General features: G+C 40.0%; 1 protein-coding gene across 1 annotated transcript; it reads left to right on the plus strand.

Annotated features, from left to right (window-relative positions):
• Positions 1–15,126: 15,126 nt before the first annotated feature.
• LOC142174426 (uncharacterized) lies at positions 15,127–16,422 on the plus strand. The gene has a single exon (XM_075240219.1). It carries the CDS (start codon positions 15,127–15,129, stop codon positions 16,420–16,422), a length of 1,296 nt encoding a protein of 431 aa, XP_075096320.1.
• Positions 16,423–17,440: the final 1,018 nt, after the last annotated feature.

Genomic DNA, 17,440 nt, shown 5'->3' on the forward strand with positions numbered 1-17,440 from the left:
AATGCAAATTTAAGTCTTAATCATAATAATAAAAGTCCCAAAATAAGGTGAACCAAACAGTTTGCGGAATAGACATAGCCCGACATCGGGGTGTCACTAGTCATGAGCATCTATCACAAAATCTACAAGTCTAAAAGAGTCTACACTAACTATTACATAGCTAAAATAGGAGAAAATAAGATAGAGGGAGAAGCACTGGGCTGCGAATGCCGAGCAACTACCTAGTGAATCTCCAAAGTCTGCTGAAAGCTCCCAACTCTCGCAAGCAGGACCTGAAGCGCCTGAATCTGCACATGGGATGCAGGGAGTAAAGTGAGTACTCCAACTCAGTAAGAAATAATAATAAATGCAGACTAAGTAATAAAAAATCTTGTAAAGGCATATCAACAGGCTATAAAGAAGCAGTAAAAGCCAGTAAAAATAATGAAATAGTGAAAATATGTAAAGTCACTTAAGTTCAGTTTAAGTTTTTTAAGATTTGCCTTTATAAGCAGTTAAGCGAGTAAATGACAGGAAACTAGAAAAGATAAACACATAAAGAACTGCCCCTCGGGCACAATACCAGTAGAATCAGCCTCTCGGGCAACATATGGAACAACACCAGCCCCTCGGGCTATATCTCAAATCACAATGGGTACCCGCACTCACTGGGGGTGTGCAAACTCCTAGAGGGCCCCCTTACAGTCCAAGCGCAATATCAAGCCATCTCGTGGCGTAATCACATAGGCTCTCGACCTCATATCAACAAGCCACCTCGTGGCGTACAAATCTCAGGCCCTCGGCCTCATAATCATAATAAGTGTTTTCTCACAACATAGACCCTCGGCCTTACTCAATTAGAATCTCACAAGCCACTCAAGCAATAGTAAAACATGATGCTCAGCCTAAAATATTATTTAAAATATCATTTTAAGTGTTAAAGCAGAGTAAACATGGCTGAGTTATGAAACAGTAGAATATAGCATGACTGAGTATAAGTATAAAGTCAAACCAGTGAGAAAATATCAGTAAAAATCCCCTAAGGATTCAAATAGTTGGCACGAGGGCCAAATATGGCATTCAGCCTAAAAAATGATGATAGCAAGCAATCTTCAGTCAAATACGTGGTAAAACAATCATTCGGGATGGACTTAGTCACAATCCCCAATAGTGCACGACTCCACGCTCGTCATCTAGAGTGCGCATCACCTCAATATAGCACAACGATGTGAAATCCGGGATTTCATACATTCAGGACAACATTTACAATCATTACTCACCTCGATCCGGTCCAAACTTTAGCCTGCGATGCCTTTAACCTCTCGAATCGACCTCTAGATGCTCCAAATCTAACCAAAATCAGAACATAACCTTTAAAATATGCTAACGGAACAAAGCCCACTCAAAAATATCCAATTTACATAAAAAATCCCAAAATTGATCAAACCCAGCCCCCGGGCCCACGTCTCAAAATCCGATAAAAATCAAATCAATAGAATCTCATCCACTCACGAGTCCACGCATATCAAATTCATCAAAATCCAACCTCAATTGCCCATTCAAATCCCCAAAAGAATTCTCAAACTTTTCTTCCATTTTCCCCCAATTTTCACTCTATTTTCTAAAATTAAATGATGAAATTCAAGACTAAATCATGGAATTAAACCAAATATGAGTGAAGAATACTTACCCCAATAGCTCCACTGAAAATCCTCTCAAATTTCACCTTCTCCCAAGCTCTCCAATGGCTTTTATGATATTGGACTTAAACCCTCGTCTTTAAAATATAAACTGACTGCCCAGATATTTCTTCATCGCGAACACGACATATCCCTCGCGTTCGCGAAGCACACCTCTTCACTGACTGGAATTCCTTCTATGCGAACATGAGAACCCTCTTGCGAACACGATGCACAGCTGACTCAACATTTCGCGAATGTGACCTCTACTACGCGAACGCGTAAAACAATCGCCTTGGGGACCCAGCTACTTCTTTTTCTCTATGCGAACGCGACATAAGCCTTGTGAACGTGGAGAATCATAGCATCATAACATCACAAACACGGCACACAAAACGCGAACGCGAAGATAAAATTTGATGCCTTAGAGAACACCCTTCGCGAACACGAAGAACAAATCGTCTGCAACTGTCGCGACCCAAATCCCGGTCGTGATGGCGCCTAACACACTACTAGGCAAGCCCGACCATTATTCAACACTTAACCCAATTTATCAAAAATAGCGGAAAGAAATATCAATTAAGCAAGATTAAAGTACTGAAGATTTTAACAAAATACACAATATAATCTCACTAGGACCCGGTGTCACGAATCTGAGCCTCTAGAATATAGAATATCATCCTAATACACGGTATATCCAAAGTCCGATAATGCGGAAATAAAGAGATAGGATAGGAGGGAGAAGATCAATGGCTGTGAACGCCGTGCAGCTACCTCGATACTCCTAGAGGCTGGATCTGCTGATCAACTGGATCTACTGAGCCTGAGACTGCCCTGGATGTGCACACAAGGTGCAGGGAGTAAAGTGAGTACTCCTACCCAGTGAGTAATAAAAGTAACAACAGTTCGAAGATAAGAAAATCCAGTAAATACACAAAGTAAGCTACAATCCGAATATACAACAACATATGGAACTGAGCAGCTAAACACCAGTATAAATACAAATACATGAATGCAATGCAATGCATATGATGGTACATTCCAGTACCCACTGCGGCGTGCAGCCCGAGCCATCCATATTTATTTATCGTCGACGGCGCTCACTGGGGGTGTGTACAGACTCCGGAGGGGCTCCTACAGCCCAAGCGCAATATCTTGGTCAGTCATTGTTACCTGACCGGTCAGCCATTGTTACCTGACCAATTTATATCATACAGTGCCATTGTTACCACTGTTCAAGTATATCATCCAGTGTCATTGTTACCACTATTTCAAGTATATCACACAGTGTCATTGTTACCACTGTTTCAAGTATATCACATAGTGTCATTGTTACCACTGTTTCAAGTATATCACACAGTGTCATTGTTACTACTGTTTCAAGTCACTTTATAATCAGTCCAGAAAATAATATAATAAGCCCCTTGGGCATTTACAAAACAGAAGTTCCCAGCCCGGAATATATTTAAAAATATCATTTAAGTTTTCAACACTTAGAATTATGGCTGAGTTTGCAAAACAACATTTAAAACCTTGGACTGAAATTAAATGATATGCAAATCATGCTAAGCAGTAATATCAATCCTAAGCAGTAATATCAATCCTTGAAGGATTTTACAAATCGGCATAAGGCCCCAAACATGGCATCAAGCCCAGTAATATCAATGAAGTATGTGTATCAATCACCAGTATAGTATAAACATCACACGGGATGGACCAAGTCACAATCCCCAATAGTATCCGACCCCGCACTCGCCATGGAGTGCGTGTCACACCTCAATATAGCGTTACGATGTGAAAGTCCGGGGTTTCAAACCCTCAGAACAGCATTTACATTTATTACTCACCTCAAGACGGCCAAAAGTCTACTCCGCGATGCCCTTTCCTTTCGAATCGACCTCCTCACACGTCGAATCTTGCCAAAACCACAAGGAATATATTACAATAGGCTAAGGGAATATAACCCAATCGAAAAGGCTTGAAAAATATCAAAAATCACGAAATTTGCAAAACCCGAGCCCCTGGCCCACTTCTCGAAAAATTACGAAACTCATATCACCGGATTCCTCGTCTCGTCACGAGCCCGTACATATAAAATTTACCAAAATCGGAGTTCATTTGACCCCTCAAATCACCAAATCTTATTTTCAAATCCCTAGGCCTAAGTCCTCAATTTTTCTACAATTTTCATGCTCAAATCCATACATAATTGATGTACTTAACTCAAAATAGGTGGGGATAACTTACCTTCACATTGATGATGAAAATGCCCTCTTGAAGCTCCACAAAAATCGTCCATACTTTGAAGAAATGAAGAAAAGTGAGCTAAATCCGTGTATAAAAGAATCTGCCCGTGTTTCGTCGAGTTGTACCTTGAACTTGTGCTATACAAGTTGTACATCCTATTAAAATTGTTCCTTGTCGGACACCTTCTGTTTAAACACCCATAACGTCTTGTAGAAATGTCCAAATGACAAACGGTTTAAATATTTACAAACTAGACTCAAAGATCTTTAATTTGATAGGTTGTACACCATATAACTCTTTATATATCCCGAGATATGAGCTTCTAAAGTGCATCGTAAATTCTGCCAAAATTGCTCCAGCATCCCTTTTCGATCCATCGTAACTTTCTGAGATGATATCCAAATCGCAAATGGTTTAACTTTCCGAAAATTGGATTGTATGGGCTACAACTTTTGTGTTTTGCACTTTTTCTGATTTCTTATAGATTACAAGATATGAGCTTCCAAACAGGACTACTCGCACTTAAAATTTTCTGGGCACAGCAGAATTTTCTGCAATTTTCTGCAATTTTTCCTAAGTCCGAAATCACTCCGAGACACCTCCGAAACACTCCCGAGCCCTCGGGGCTCCAAACCAAATATGAACACTGACTCTAAAACATCACACGAACTTGCTCGAGCGATCAAATCGCCAAAATAACATCAAAATCAATGATTTGAGCCTTAAATCCAAGAATTATTTCAAATTTTTAAACTTTCAAATTTTTCAATTTAAGGCCGAAACCCGTCAAACAACGTCCGTTTGTAACCAAACTTTACAGGAAGCGCATAACCAACATTTATGACCTGTACCGGGCGTCGGAACCAAAATACGAGCCCGATATCATTATTTTCTGATCAAATTTCATTTTCATTTTCCTTAAACATTTTCAGAAAACAATTTCACAAAAAAATTCATTTCTCGGGCTTGGGACCTCGGAATTCGATTCCGGAAACATTTTCAACTCCCATATTTTTCTATGGACCTTTCGAGACCGAAAAATCACGGGTCCGGGTCCGTTTACCAAAAGTGTTGACCAAAGTCAACTTTAAAAATATTAAATATCAAAAGTTTTCAAATTTTTCCCATAATTCATATATTTCAACACAAAGATATTCCGGACACACTCCTAAGTCCCAAATAAACCTAACGAAGCTATCCAAACCATAAAATTCGCATTTCGAATCCGATATCAAAATTTCCACTTCCGGCCAAATTTTCTCAAAAACCTTCAATTTTCCATCTTTAGCCGAACGACTCCAAAGTGACCTACGGACCTCCGAATTCACTTCCGATTGCGCTCCCAAATCTAGAATAACCATACGGAGCTACTCCCAGTCTCGGAATCCCGAACGGACATCAATAACACTGAAATGCATTTTAAACCAAACTGATGCAATTTCTTCTAAAATGCTATCTCCCACAATAGGCGCCAAAACGCTCCCGGGTTATCCAAAACCTGATCCGGGCATACGCCCAAGTCCAAAATCATCATACGAACCTTCTGGAACCTTCGGATCCTAATTCCGAGGACGTTTACTCAAAATTCCAATCCTAGTTCATTTCTTCAATTTTAAGCTTTCAAAATGAGAATTTCCATTTAGATTTGACTCCAAACTTCCTGATTTTTAATTCTGACCATACACACAAGTCAATATACCTGAGATGAAGCCGCTCATGGCCTCAAACTGCCGAATGACGCGCCAGAGCTCAAAATGACCGGTCGGGTCATTACAGTAACAAAAACCAGCAAAAACTGCCAAGTCCAAAGTCCAAAATTGATTCGTTTAACCATGCAAAACTCACCCGAGGCCCTCGGAAGCTCAACCAAACAGGTCAACATATCCCGTAACATCGTTCAAACTTGTTCCAACCTTCGGAATGCTCAAAACATCATCAAAACCTAAGAAATTTGGATTCATGCCTAAGAATTCCAAGAACTTCCAAATTGCCCTTTCGATCAAAAAGCCTACCAAACCTCGTCCGAATGACCTGAAATTTTGCACACACATCACAAATGACACAACAGACCTATTCTCACTTCTGGAATTCCATTATGACCCCTATATCAAAATCTCACCTATCAACTGAAAAATGCCAAAATCTCAATTTCGCCAATTCAAGCCTAAACCTTCTGCAGACCTCCAAAACACATTCCGACCACACTTCTAAGTCCCAAATCACCTAACGGAGCTAACCAAATGATAAAAATTGCAATCCGAGGTCATGTACTAACAAGTCAAATCTTGGTCAAACCTTCCAAATTTTAAGCTTCAAACTGAGAACTGTTCTTTCAAATTCATTTCGATTACCCTGAAAACCAAAACCAATGATTTACATAAGTCATAATACATCACATAGGGCTAGTCATGCCCGAGAACTGGCGAGCGAAGTGCAAAAGCTCAAAATGACCGGTCGGGTCGTTACATCCTCCAATAGTTAAACATATGTTCGTGCTCGAACGTGCTCAGAGTTGTTCCAAAAGCCAACCAATCGCTGAATAACCTTACCATGCGCATACCCGGGGGTGATCCCATGTCATCCTATATCATATAGGTCCGATAACACAATGTAACTGAAATTTCACAATCCAACCTAGCCCATAAACCTTAGAACCACATTTCCATTTCTGAAATCATCCACAAGATCATAATCTCACATCTATACTCTGAATAAGCCCGAACAAACTGTAATAACCCATACCTGCAACCTCAGGTGCAATTAAATGATATACCATATAACTCAAACACTTGTAGCGATAACTTCTAATCATAACAGCTGCACACAACAACCGAATACCGATAGTAAACATCTTATTAACTAAAGCCTTGTTCCCACATTTTCATATACTGCCAATGATAAATGAAACACGTAGAAAGTCAATAACCATTCCTCAGATCAACCATTCATGAAACCACTCCTCCTTTTTCAAGGACCCTAGGACACAATTACTCTGGTGACATGACACATCAATACAATCTAAAGCCACAACTTGTGCAACCAGCACACCAATAAGAAACAGTCCGAACATACTCAAATCATGAAAAATGACTCAAATGAGAGAGTTGTACCGCAAGCTTACTAGTATCACCACACACAATGCTGAGAAACCGTCACACATCGTAGAAACAGAAACACGAATCTAACCCGAAGGGTCATACCTCCACATAACCTCGCTGCAACGCGACCCTATCCAAACACTAGTCCACATGAAACACCTCAAGTGACTAATGCTCAAAATCGACAATCACGCGCAATTTGCTATCCAGAACCAAAGCAAATCATCATAATCACGGCGAAACAATTGACATAACATCACACAACTGATGCGCCATCCACCGAGCAATACCTAATACTCTTCCCGCTCGAATTCCACTAAGAGACCCCAATAACACCGCATCGTATGTGCCTATAACCAACAAATCCCAATGCCTCACAACACAGAAAGGTAACTCATAGATCTCCCCAGATTACTAATAAGCTCAATAACAATCGAATCAATACATCTCTCAACAATACAACTCGGTGCCAACCAAGTCGACTCAAGTTAGAACACACATCCACATTGGCCTGCCAACAAACCCCTAATCAAGGAAAACCCTGAAACTGCTCCTTCAACTCCTTTAACTCTGCCGGTGCCATATGATACAGTGCTCGACATCAAATCAATTCCAAAATCAACAACCTTGTCCGGCGACATGCCCAGCCACAAGAAACATATCCAAAAAATCCCTCACCATTGGAATTGAATCAATGGTAGGAGTCTCTGCACTGACATCCATCACGAAGGACCAAATAAGAAAGATAATCCTTCCCAGCCATCCGCAGGGTCTTCAAAATATAAAACCACCCTACTAAGAACATAATCCGTCGAACCTCGCCACTCAATCCATGGCATTCCCGGCATAGCCAACATCACTACCTTAGCGCAATAGTCCAGAATGACACGACATGGAGACAACCAATATACACCCAATATCACATCCAAAACCTAACATACCAAGCAACAAGGATCCAATTGGGTCTCCAAACCTCCCAATAGTTACCACACAAGACCGATGTATGCGATTCACAACCACGACCTAACCTATCTATGAGAACTCCTAGTCTCCAAATTCATGTAGCACACAGATCATCATATCTGATCCCAACTCCACCTGAATATGCAACACACCTCTAATATCCAAACATCCATAAGAGGTACTCATATAATCCTTCTATGCCACCAAGCAAACTCGAACAACAACAGTCGATCAAACAAGAAAGTGCTGCAATTCTAATGAAGTATTCTCAACTCAACCACATTGCTCTTTCTTAAATGTATACCCCCATCAAGCCACACCAATTAGCAATATCATCTCCCTAATCATTTGGAGATCATTTCCCTAATCATCTGGAGCTGTCCATGCTACCTAAGAATTTGTAACCTTCTTTTCAAAACTGAACCGTGACCCTACACATGCAAATTTCAATCCTACACAACATACCGCATATACCATACCACCCTAAGATAAACATGAGAACTTCATATCCATTCTAAGCCACAAGCAACTATGTACTCAACTAACCAAGAACTTCCCATTTGATCCCATCTAGGAGAAAGAATCAATATACATCCCATGCTCCTCATGCCAGTAGAAAATATACACCTCCAAACCGTGGTAAAAATCATCAAGAACTCTCTGAGTCCCCTTTGCACAAGCCAAACTTGTAAGGACTGAATCCTTATAACTTAATCAAGCTACGCAGGCCACTAAAACCCAAGAGCATCATTGTGAAACACTAGTATAAACTCGTTACTTCATAAGCATCCAAAGAACTAATCATATCCTGACCATCCCGTTCCGGCCTACTACCAAGCTAACCCATCTACCTGAGTTCCTTCTGATTTACCTTCAACTTGATACTCCTTCTTTCTACAACACCATAATTCCTCAACCCAGACTCACCACACGAGACCCAAGCATAAAGCCACACCGTCTAAGGTTCATAAGCCGTTGAATACTTTTTTAAATATTCCCAAAAGCACCACGTTCGAAATACCTACCCTGATGAGACTTCCTGCGAATCCAAAGTCATTACCTTCACCTTCCTGATACTGCTATATAGAACCCCCAATGATATATAAATACCACGAGTCTTGACACCCTCCAATGCAAACCTCAGTTTCTAGCCAAACATACAACCTGAAAATCTCCAATTATTACATGTAAAATCTTGAACCCACTAGAACCATTCTCGAGAGTCATCCACTCTACTCAAACCTCAATTAGACCGATAAAATGAACAACTAGTGCCTCATTAGCACTCCGACACCGCTGAGTGTAACCTCACCTTAATGCAACCAAGCAACTTCCTATTCTATGCACCACATATCCTTTACCAATAACCACTCAAGACATTCCGTGATTCTCATACACCTATGAAGCATAATATAACTTTTGTAAAAATTTTCCTTTACTCGAGCCATCCTTGGTCTCAATCTCCGTAAACCATGACTGATTGACCCACACGCCTCAAACTGGAACCAACATAGTACCTAACCGTGCAATCACATAATCAATAGCAGACTCCCCCAACTTGGCTCAAAGCCATAGACCAAAACACACCTAATAACTCATAATGCATATACCCTATCGCATGCCATAATACCATAGTGAGATTAAACTCAACCCTTCATAAGCTCGTGAAACACAGACCCTCTAGTACTTTAAATCTTCTACAAATCTCATATGCACTCTCATAATAGTTAAACCCACTCTCTTAGGCGACCCAAATTCAAATTGCAAGACATATATTTCCCTAGTAATAGAGGTCTTCCCATAAAAGACATAAAGGATTACGCAAACTTTAGCACAATCTGCAGGAGATAACCCAGCTGCTTCGCCTCAACTAGCATCTCTTTATACCCTTCCACCATCATCGACATTACACAGTCACTTGATCTTCCTAAGTCTGAACTCATATCACAACGTGAAATTCACTTCACTCCCCCAACTAGAAAATATGAAAAGGTTCTTCACACACCCATAACTCGGGGCTATGAATCAGGATGGAAATCAAGCACCTAATAGTTCCTCTATCCTCCAGCAGACCTTTCTCGTCGCTTCCAAATCATATGAATACATCTCACAGTCATAACATACTCATCACATCGCCAGCCATCCATCACTTCTACTAATAGGGACACTACCAAACATATAAGTTCAAAAACACATGCTCACACAATTAACACCTCAGTGCTCAAGCTGTAGGCAAAACCCGGCCTCAAGTCCTCCAGACTGGCCCAACGTCAACACATAGAGATCACATCTCGCCCCTCAATTAGGGAATCACAAGCCATCGATGCATATCTTATACTGAGCGCTCATGGGCGAATACAAACACGTGGAAGGAATTTAAAGAGTTACATTTCAAGCCGAATCAATGACGCACGATAAGAATTTAAGAATGTGAAGTTTTTTTTTTCCCTAAAAGGTTCTGCAGCCTCCCGAGGATAAGTACATACGTCTCCGTACCGATCCACCAGACTCTACTAAACGTGCTCATGACTCGTGAAACCTATGTAACCTAGGCTCTGATACTAACTTATCACGACCCTAAACCCGGACCTGGTCGTGATGGCATCTCTCGTGAAGACAAAGCCAGCTGACACACTCCCAATTCATTTTTAAGCAATTAATTAATGCAAATTTATGTCTTAATCATAATAATAAAAATCCCAAAATAAGGTAAACCAAATAGTTTGCAGAATAGACATAGCCCAACATCGGGGTGTCACCAATTATGAGCATCTATCATAAAATCTACAAGTCTGAAAGAGTCTACACAAACTATTACATAGCTAAAATAGGAGAAATAAGATAGAGGGAGAAGCAATGGGCTGCGAACGCCGAGTAGCTACCTAGTGAATCTTCGAAGTCTGCTGAAAGCTCCCAACTCTTGCAAGCAGGACCTGAAGCGCCTGAATCTGCACACGGGGTGCAGGGAGTAAAGTGAGTACTCCAACTCAGTGAGTAATAATAATAAATGCAGATTGAGTTATAAGAAATCACGTAAAGGCACATTAACAGGCTATAAAGAAGCAGTAAAAGCCAGTAAAAATAATGAAATAGTAAAAATATGTAAAGTCACTTAAGTTCAGTTTAAGCTTCTTAAAATATTTCTTTTTAAGCAGTTACACGAGTAAATGACAGGCAACTAGAAAAGATAAACACATAAAGAACCGCCCCTCGGGCACAATAACAGCAGGATCATCCCCTCGGGAAACACATGGAACAACACCAGCCACTCGGGCTATATCTCAAATCACAATGGGTACCTGTGCTCACTGGGGGTGCGCGGGCTCTTGGAGGGGCCCCTTACAGCCCAATCACAATATCAAGCTATCTCGTGGCATAATCACATAGGCTCTCGGCCTCATATCAACAAGCCACCTTGTGGCGTACAAATCTCAGGCCCTCGGTCTCATAATCATAATCAGTGTTTCCTCACAACATAGGCCCTCGGCCTTACTCAGTCAGAATCTCACAAGCCACTCAGGCAATAGTAAAACATGATGCTCATCCCAAAATATTATTTAAAATATCATTTTGAGTGTTAAAGTAGAGTAAATATGGTTGAGTTATGAAATAGTAAAATATAGCATGACTGAGTACAAGTATAAAGTCCAAACAGTGTGGAAATATCAGTAAAAATCCCTTAAGGGTTCAAATAGTTGGCACCAGGCCCAAATATGGAATTCCGCCTAAAACATGATGATAGCAAACATTTTTCAGTCAAATACGCGGTAAAACAATCATTCGGGATGGACTAAGTCACAATCCCCAATAGTGCACGACACCACACTCGTCATCTAGCATGTGCGTCACCTTAATATAGCACAACGAGCTGAAATCTAGGGTTTCATACACTTAGGACAATATTTACAATCATTACTCACCTCGATCCGGTCCAAACTCTAGCCCGCTATGCCTTTGCCCTCTCGAATCGACCTACGGATGCTCCAAATCTAACCAAAATTAGTACATAACCATTAAAATGTTCTAATGGAACAAAGCCTACTCAAAAATATCCAATTTACATCAAAAATCCCGAAATTGCTCAAATCGGCCCCCGGGCCCAGATCTCGGAATCCTATAAAAATCACATCTATAGAATCCTTATCCACTCACGAGTCTATCCATATCAAATTCATCAAAATTCGACCTCAATTTCCCATTCAAATCCCCAAGAGGGAATAGTAATACAGGAAAAAAAGCATATGAACAAGGGGAATTAATGAATAGTAATTTCGTCTCAATGAATAGTAATTCCATCACTATTCATCGGGCATAATTCTGGAATCCGGCAAGGTATCATCACAAGATTGGTCTCAAAAGAACCCCTTCTATTTGTGAACAATCTCCTTTTGATTTTATCCTTAAATCATTAGCTATTCTCAACAGATCTTAATTTTCTTTTTCGAAGTACTGTAGCACCCAGTGCTTATTCGAAAAACATCAAAGCTACTATCTTCATGTATCATGGATGTGATCTGTGAGATGCGAAGAACATTGTTTAATTCGTGACTCTTAGTTTTGCAGCTAAATCTATAACCATCGCAACAGATTTCAAATCTCCTTGAGTTACTGTAGCATCACGATTCTTTTGGAAAAAGCTACAGCTTAATCTTGATGTAATTTAAGGTGTTGTAGTGCTATATGGAGTACTAAAGAATACCATGGTTTCTTAGTATAGATATTGATTTTCATTTCAGTTCGAAGACCACTGTAGGTTGATAGAATCTGGGCTTTTGAGAGAGGAAACACGAGCAACTAAGTTGAAGTCGATCATAGCCTCTAAGGCCGGCGACCAGTCACCTCCAATGGCTGGTCTGCCCTCCCATGCCCCCCTCCATTACAAACAACCCCACAACAATACACAAGCCTTTAGATTATTCTAACATTCTAAAGCCAGCCACGATCAATGCACAAGCTCAAGGAAACATGAAACAGTTTACTGCTGATACAATTTCATTTCGTCATCCAGTGCTCTTTCAAGGAAAGCCTTTGGTGAAGTTCACTGAATCTGAGGTGGAGCGAATGAACGAGATTGAAGGCTTGCACTATGCAGTAGTGTGCAAATTTTCTTATGGATGGCCTGAGCTCAATGAACTACGTTGAATTGTACCGCTGCAATGTGGGATTAAAGGAGAGTGTACCATTAGATACTTACGCGAAAGGCATGTACTAATACGTTTGACACTACAACAAGATTTTATTGAATTTTCTTCGAAGAGTGTGTATTATGTGAAAGACAAGCTTGGCAATGAATATCAATTAATCACGTTGATATATGATTCAAAATTCAAGGCTGGTGAGGAAACGCCAAAGGTAATGGCATGGATTTCGTTTCCAAATTTATTGCCAAATTATTTCGTCAAGGAATGTCTTTTTTCGTTGGCTTCAGCTGTGGGAAAGCCACTCCATCTTGATTTGGCTACAATTAATAAGACGAGGCCGAGCTGTGCGCGAGTGAAAGTTCTTGTTGATCTCCTAACTGACTTACCTAAGAAAGTGCGTATGGACATCGAAAATGAGACAACTAGAGGTGTGAGGACTGAATGGGTGACCATCAACTATGATTATTTGCCCAAATATTGTAAAGAGTGCAAATTGCAGGGGCACGACATGATTGACTGTTGGAGGATTCATCCAGATCTAATGGGGAATAAAAATGCTGAGCAACAGACCGAACATGTGATTGCGAAAAATATTGACAAGGCAATTGTACCATCAAGCTCAACTCGGCAAGGACCTTTAATGATTTTATCAAGCAGGAAGGTGGTAGGCAATGTGAGTGGTAAGGGTAATGAGCAGTGGAAAGAGGTTAGGGATAATCGTACAAGGCACGCAGTTAATCAAAAGGAAGTCCAAAATACAACAGGGAAAGAAATAGTACCAATCAACCAATGTGCAAGGGAGCAGACTCATATAGGGAATAAATTTGCGGTGTTGTAAATGGAGGATGTGAATGATGAGGTTATCCAAAAGCAACCACAAACGAAGGATGATGTTGTGATTCAGAAAAATGGTGCAGTTTCTCAGAACAATAATCAAGTGGCTCTTGTAGCAGAGGGTGATAAACAAAGTGCCTTAAACAGTCCTTTTCCTTCTGGAAAATCATTAAATCCAGCAGCCCAGAAATTCAATCCAATTACTATTGGGACTGGAGGGTCACACAAAGGTAACAAAGGCAGTGCAGGTACCAAAGGAAAGAAAAATATAGCAGCAAATAAGGATGCTACAACGCAATGGGTACAACAAACATTTGCTAAAAATTTAGTGGCTACAAATACTTCTTGTCAAGAAGTACCATTTCAAGAATCACTCGAGCCAAATATGTTTAATAAAGAACCTGGAAAACTTCACATTGGCAAAGTTAAGGTATGGACAGAACAAATTGAGGAGGACTCATAAGAAGGAGAATTCTTAGGAAATGAGGATTGTAGTGAAGATCTGAATAAAACTGAAGATGATCAAGATGGAGAGGAGGAACAAAGCGTGAATGGACAAGGTTTACAAGCTGTGATACACCACAATGAAAACCCACAATTCACAAAAGCATCAAAAATGCGTGAAGGTACTGAACAATTTGGTCAGATGCAGAACACTTGCCTTAAACCCCCTGAAGGTACCTCCATTCTTGATAGGAGTAATGCTGTTATTTCATTGACAGGTGATCCGGGGGGCACTAGAAGAGACTTAAGTGGTATAGGTGATGAAGTAATCAGTGATAAAGGAGAAAAACAAGTCACTACAATGGTACAGCTCAACGATGCAGGGCAGCTTTCTCCAGAAAAAGTCACTATTCCATTGACTATAACTAAAGCTAAAGGAGATCAAGGAAAGGAGAGTGCAGGGAGATCGTTGATTCCTAATCAGGGAAAAAATGAAATCATTACTACTCCTAAGGGCCATGGTGATGATGAAAATGTGGAAACCAAAGGGAGAGACATGGATGAAGAATCAACGACTCAAAACTTTAAGAATGTAGCAAGACAAGGTGATCTTTCACCTAGAGCAATAGAGAAAGGGAAATTTGTTGGGAGAGGTAAAAAGAAGCAATCTAAAGAAAATCAAAGTGTAGTTCCACCTGGGGTTCAAACAAGAAGGACCCAATCCAAATCGCATAATCAATGATGAATGCTCTATTTTGGAATGTGAGATCGGTGAATACAATGAAAGCCTTTGAGAGGCTGGTCATTATGCAGAGGCAACATCATTTTCAATTTATAGGTATCATGGAACTAATGCAAAGAGCCACGAAATTAGAATGGTATAGAAGAAAGATTGGAATGCTACAAGTTTACGCAAATGTTTCAAACAAAATATGGGTATTTGTTGATGAAGATCATGGTGTTGATATCATTATCAATATGGACCAACAGATGACACTAAAAATAACAAACATGGATTCTGGAAGGTCACTTATTGTTACATTTGTATATGCAAAATGTGACTCTACTGAAAGAATTGAATTGTGGGACAGCTTATATGCACTTGCGAGAGATATGGATCTTCCTTGGCTAGTGGGAGGAGATTTCAATGTTATCTGGGATGAAGAAGAAAAATTTGGAGGCCGGCCCGTCCACATGAATGAGGTTTTTGATTTTAGGCATTGTGTAAATACTTGTAACCTTTTCGATCTTGGATTTAAAGGAAGTATTTACACTTTGTGGAATGGTCAAGGTGAAGATGACTGCATTTTCAAGCGACTAGACAGAATATTAGCAAATGCAGAATTCCAACAGATGTTTGCAGGTTTAGAAGTAATCCATCTTTCCAAAATTAGTTCTGACCACTGCCCAATGATGTTGAGTGTACAGGCCTCTACAGTCCCAATCAAGAGGTCCTTCAAATTTTTGAATTTCTGGACAAAAAATCCAACTTTCAAAAATACAGTAGCAGAAAACTGGACAACAGACTTTCATGCGAACCCTTTCACTTTGTTCAATCACAAGCTCAAAAAGGTGAAGAAATCTCTTTCAATCTGGAGCAAGGCTACATTTGGAAACATTTTTGAAAAGATTGCTAGTTTGGAAGAGGTGGTCTTAGTTCATGAAGCACAATTCGAGTTGAATCCTTCTTTTCAGAATAGAGAAAGACTTATGAAAGTTCAAGCTGAGTTCATAAAATACTTAACGCTAGAGGAGGAATTTTGGAAACAAAAATTTGGATTGTCATGGTTCAAAGATGGAGATAGGAGCACAAAATTCTTTCATGCGCAAGTCATGGGAAGAAGGAAAAGGTTGGAATTGAAGAGAATCCAAAATAGCGAGGGCAATTGGATTGAAGATTCAGTAGCTATGGCGGAGGAAGCTGTAAAATATTTCACTGATCAATTTCATGAAGATAAGGTTCCTGATGCATTTGACATATTGGATCATGTGCCACACATGGTGAATAATGAGCAGAATGATATGCTTTTGAGGTAACCTAACAAAGACGAAGTGAAAGAGGCAGTGTTTGGGCTCAATGGAGACAGTGCAGGTGGACCAGACGGATTCACTGGTTGTTTCTTTCAAGCATGCTGGGATATAGTCGGAGATAATGTCTATGACATGGTTAGAGCTTTATTCAATGGGCATAATCTACCAAAGTTTGTGACTCACACAAATTTGGTGCTATTACCTAAGAAGAAACAGATTTTGACTTATTCTAACATGCGACCCATTAGCCTTAACAATTTTATAAATAAAGGTTTCTTGAGGGTTGTTCATGAAAGGCTAGCTGGAATGCTTCCTAATCTAATATAAGATGAGCAGACATAATTTATTAAAGGGAGAAGCATCGTTGAGTATGTGCTGCTAACTCAAGAAATAATTACAGATATTAGACTAAGGACTAAAGCAGGGCCAAATGTGGTGATAAAGTTAGACATGGCTAAAGCCTACGATCGACTTTCTTGGCTTTTTTTGACTAAGGTTTTGAGAAATATGGGGTTTGGAGAAAGACTCATAGGTCTGGTGTTTGGTATCATCTCAAACAATTATTATTCTGTAATGATAAATGGGCAGCCTTATGGTTTCTTCAAGTCGACAAGAGGAGTGAAACAAGGAGACCCTCTATCCCCTACTCTTTTTATTCTTGCAGCTGAGGCATTATAAAGAGGTTTGAATGCATTACATTTGAACTTGCATTTCTGTGGATTTGGATTGCCTAAATGGAGTCCTAAGATTAACCATCTTGCATATGCCGATGACACTATTATTTTCTCCTCCTCGGATGCAACTTCATTGCAATTAATAATGCAAGTCCTATTTGATTATGAAGCTGCATCTGGACAGCTTATTAACAAGTCGAAATCTGCTGTATATTTGCACCATAATACTCCTGTGGAGGTGGTAAATAAGGTTGAGAGGATATCTGGGATTAACATGCAAGATTTTCCCTTTACTTACCTTGGGTGTCCTATTTTTTATACAAAAAGAAAGTTGGATCATTACCAAAATT

The sequence above is a fragment of the Nicotiana tabacum genome, chromosome 20, assembly GCF_000715075.1.
Source record: "Nicotiana tabacum cultivar K326 chromosome 20, ASM71507v2, whole genome shotgun sequence".
Classification (NCBI taxonomy): domain Eukaryota; kingdom Viridiplantae; phylum Streptophyta; class Magnoliopsida; order Solanales; family Solanaceae; genus Nicotiana; species Nicotiana tabacum.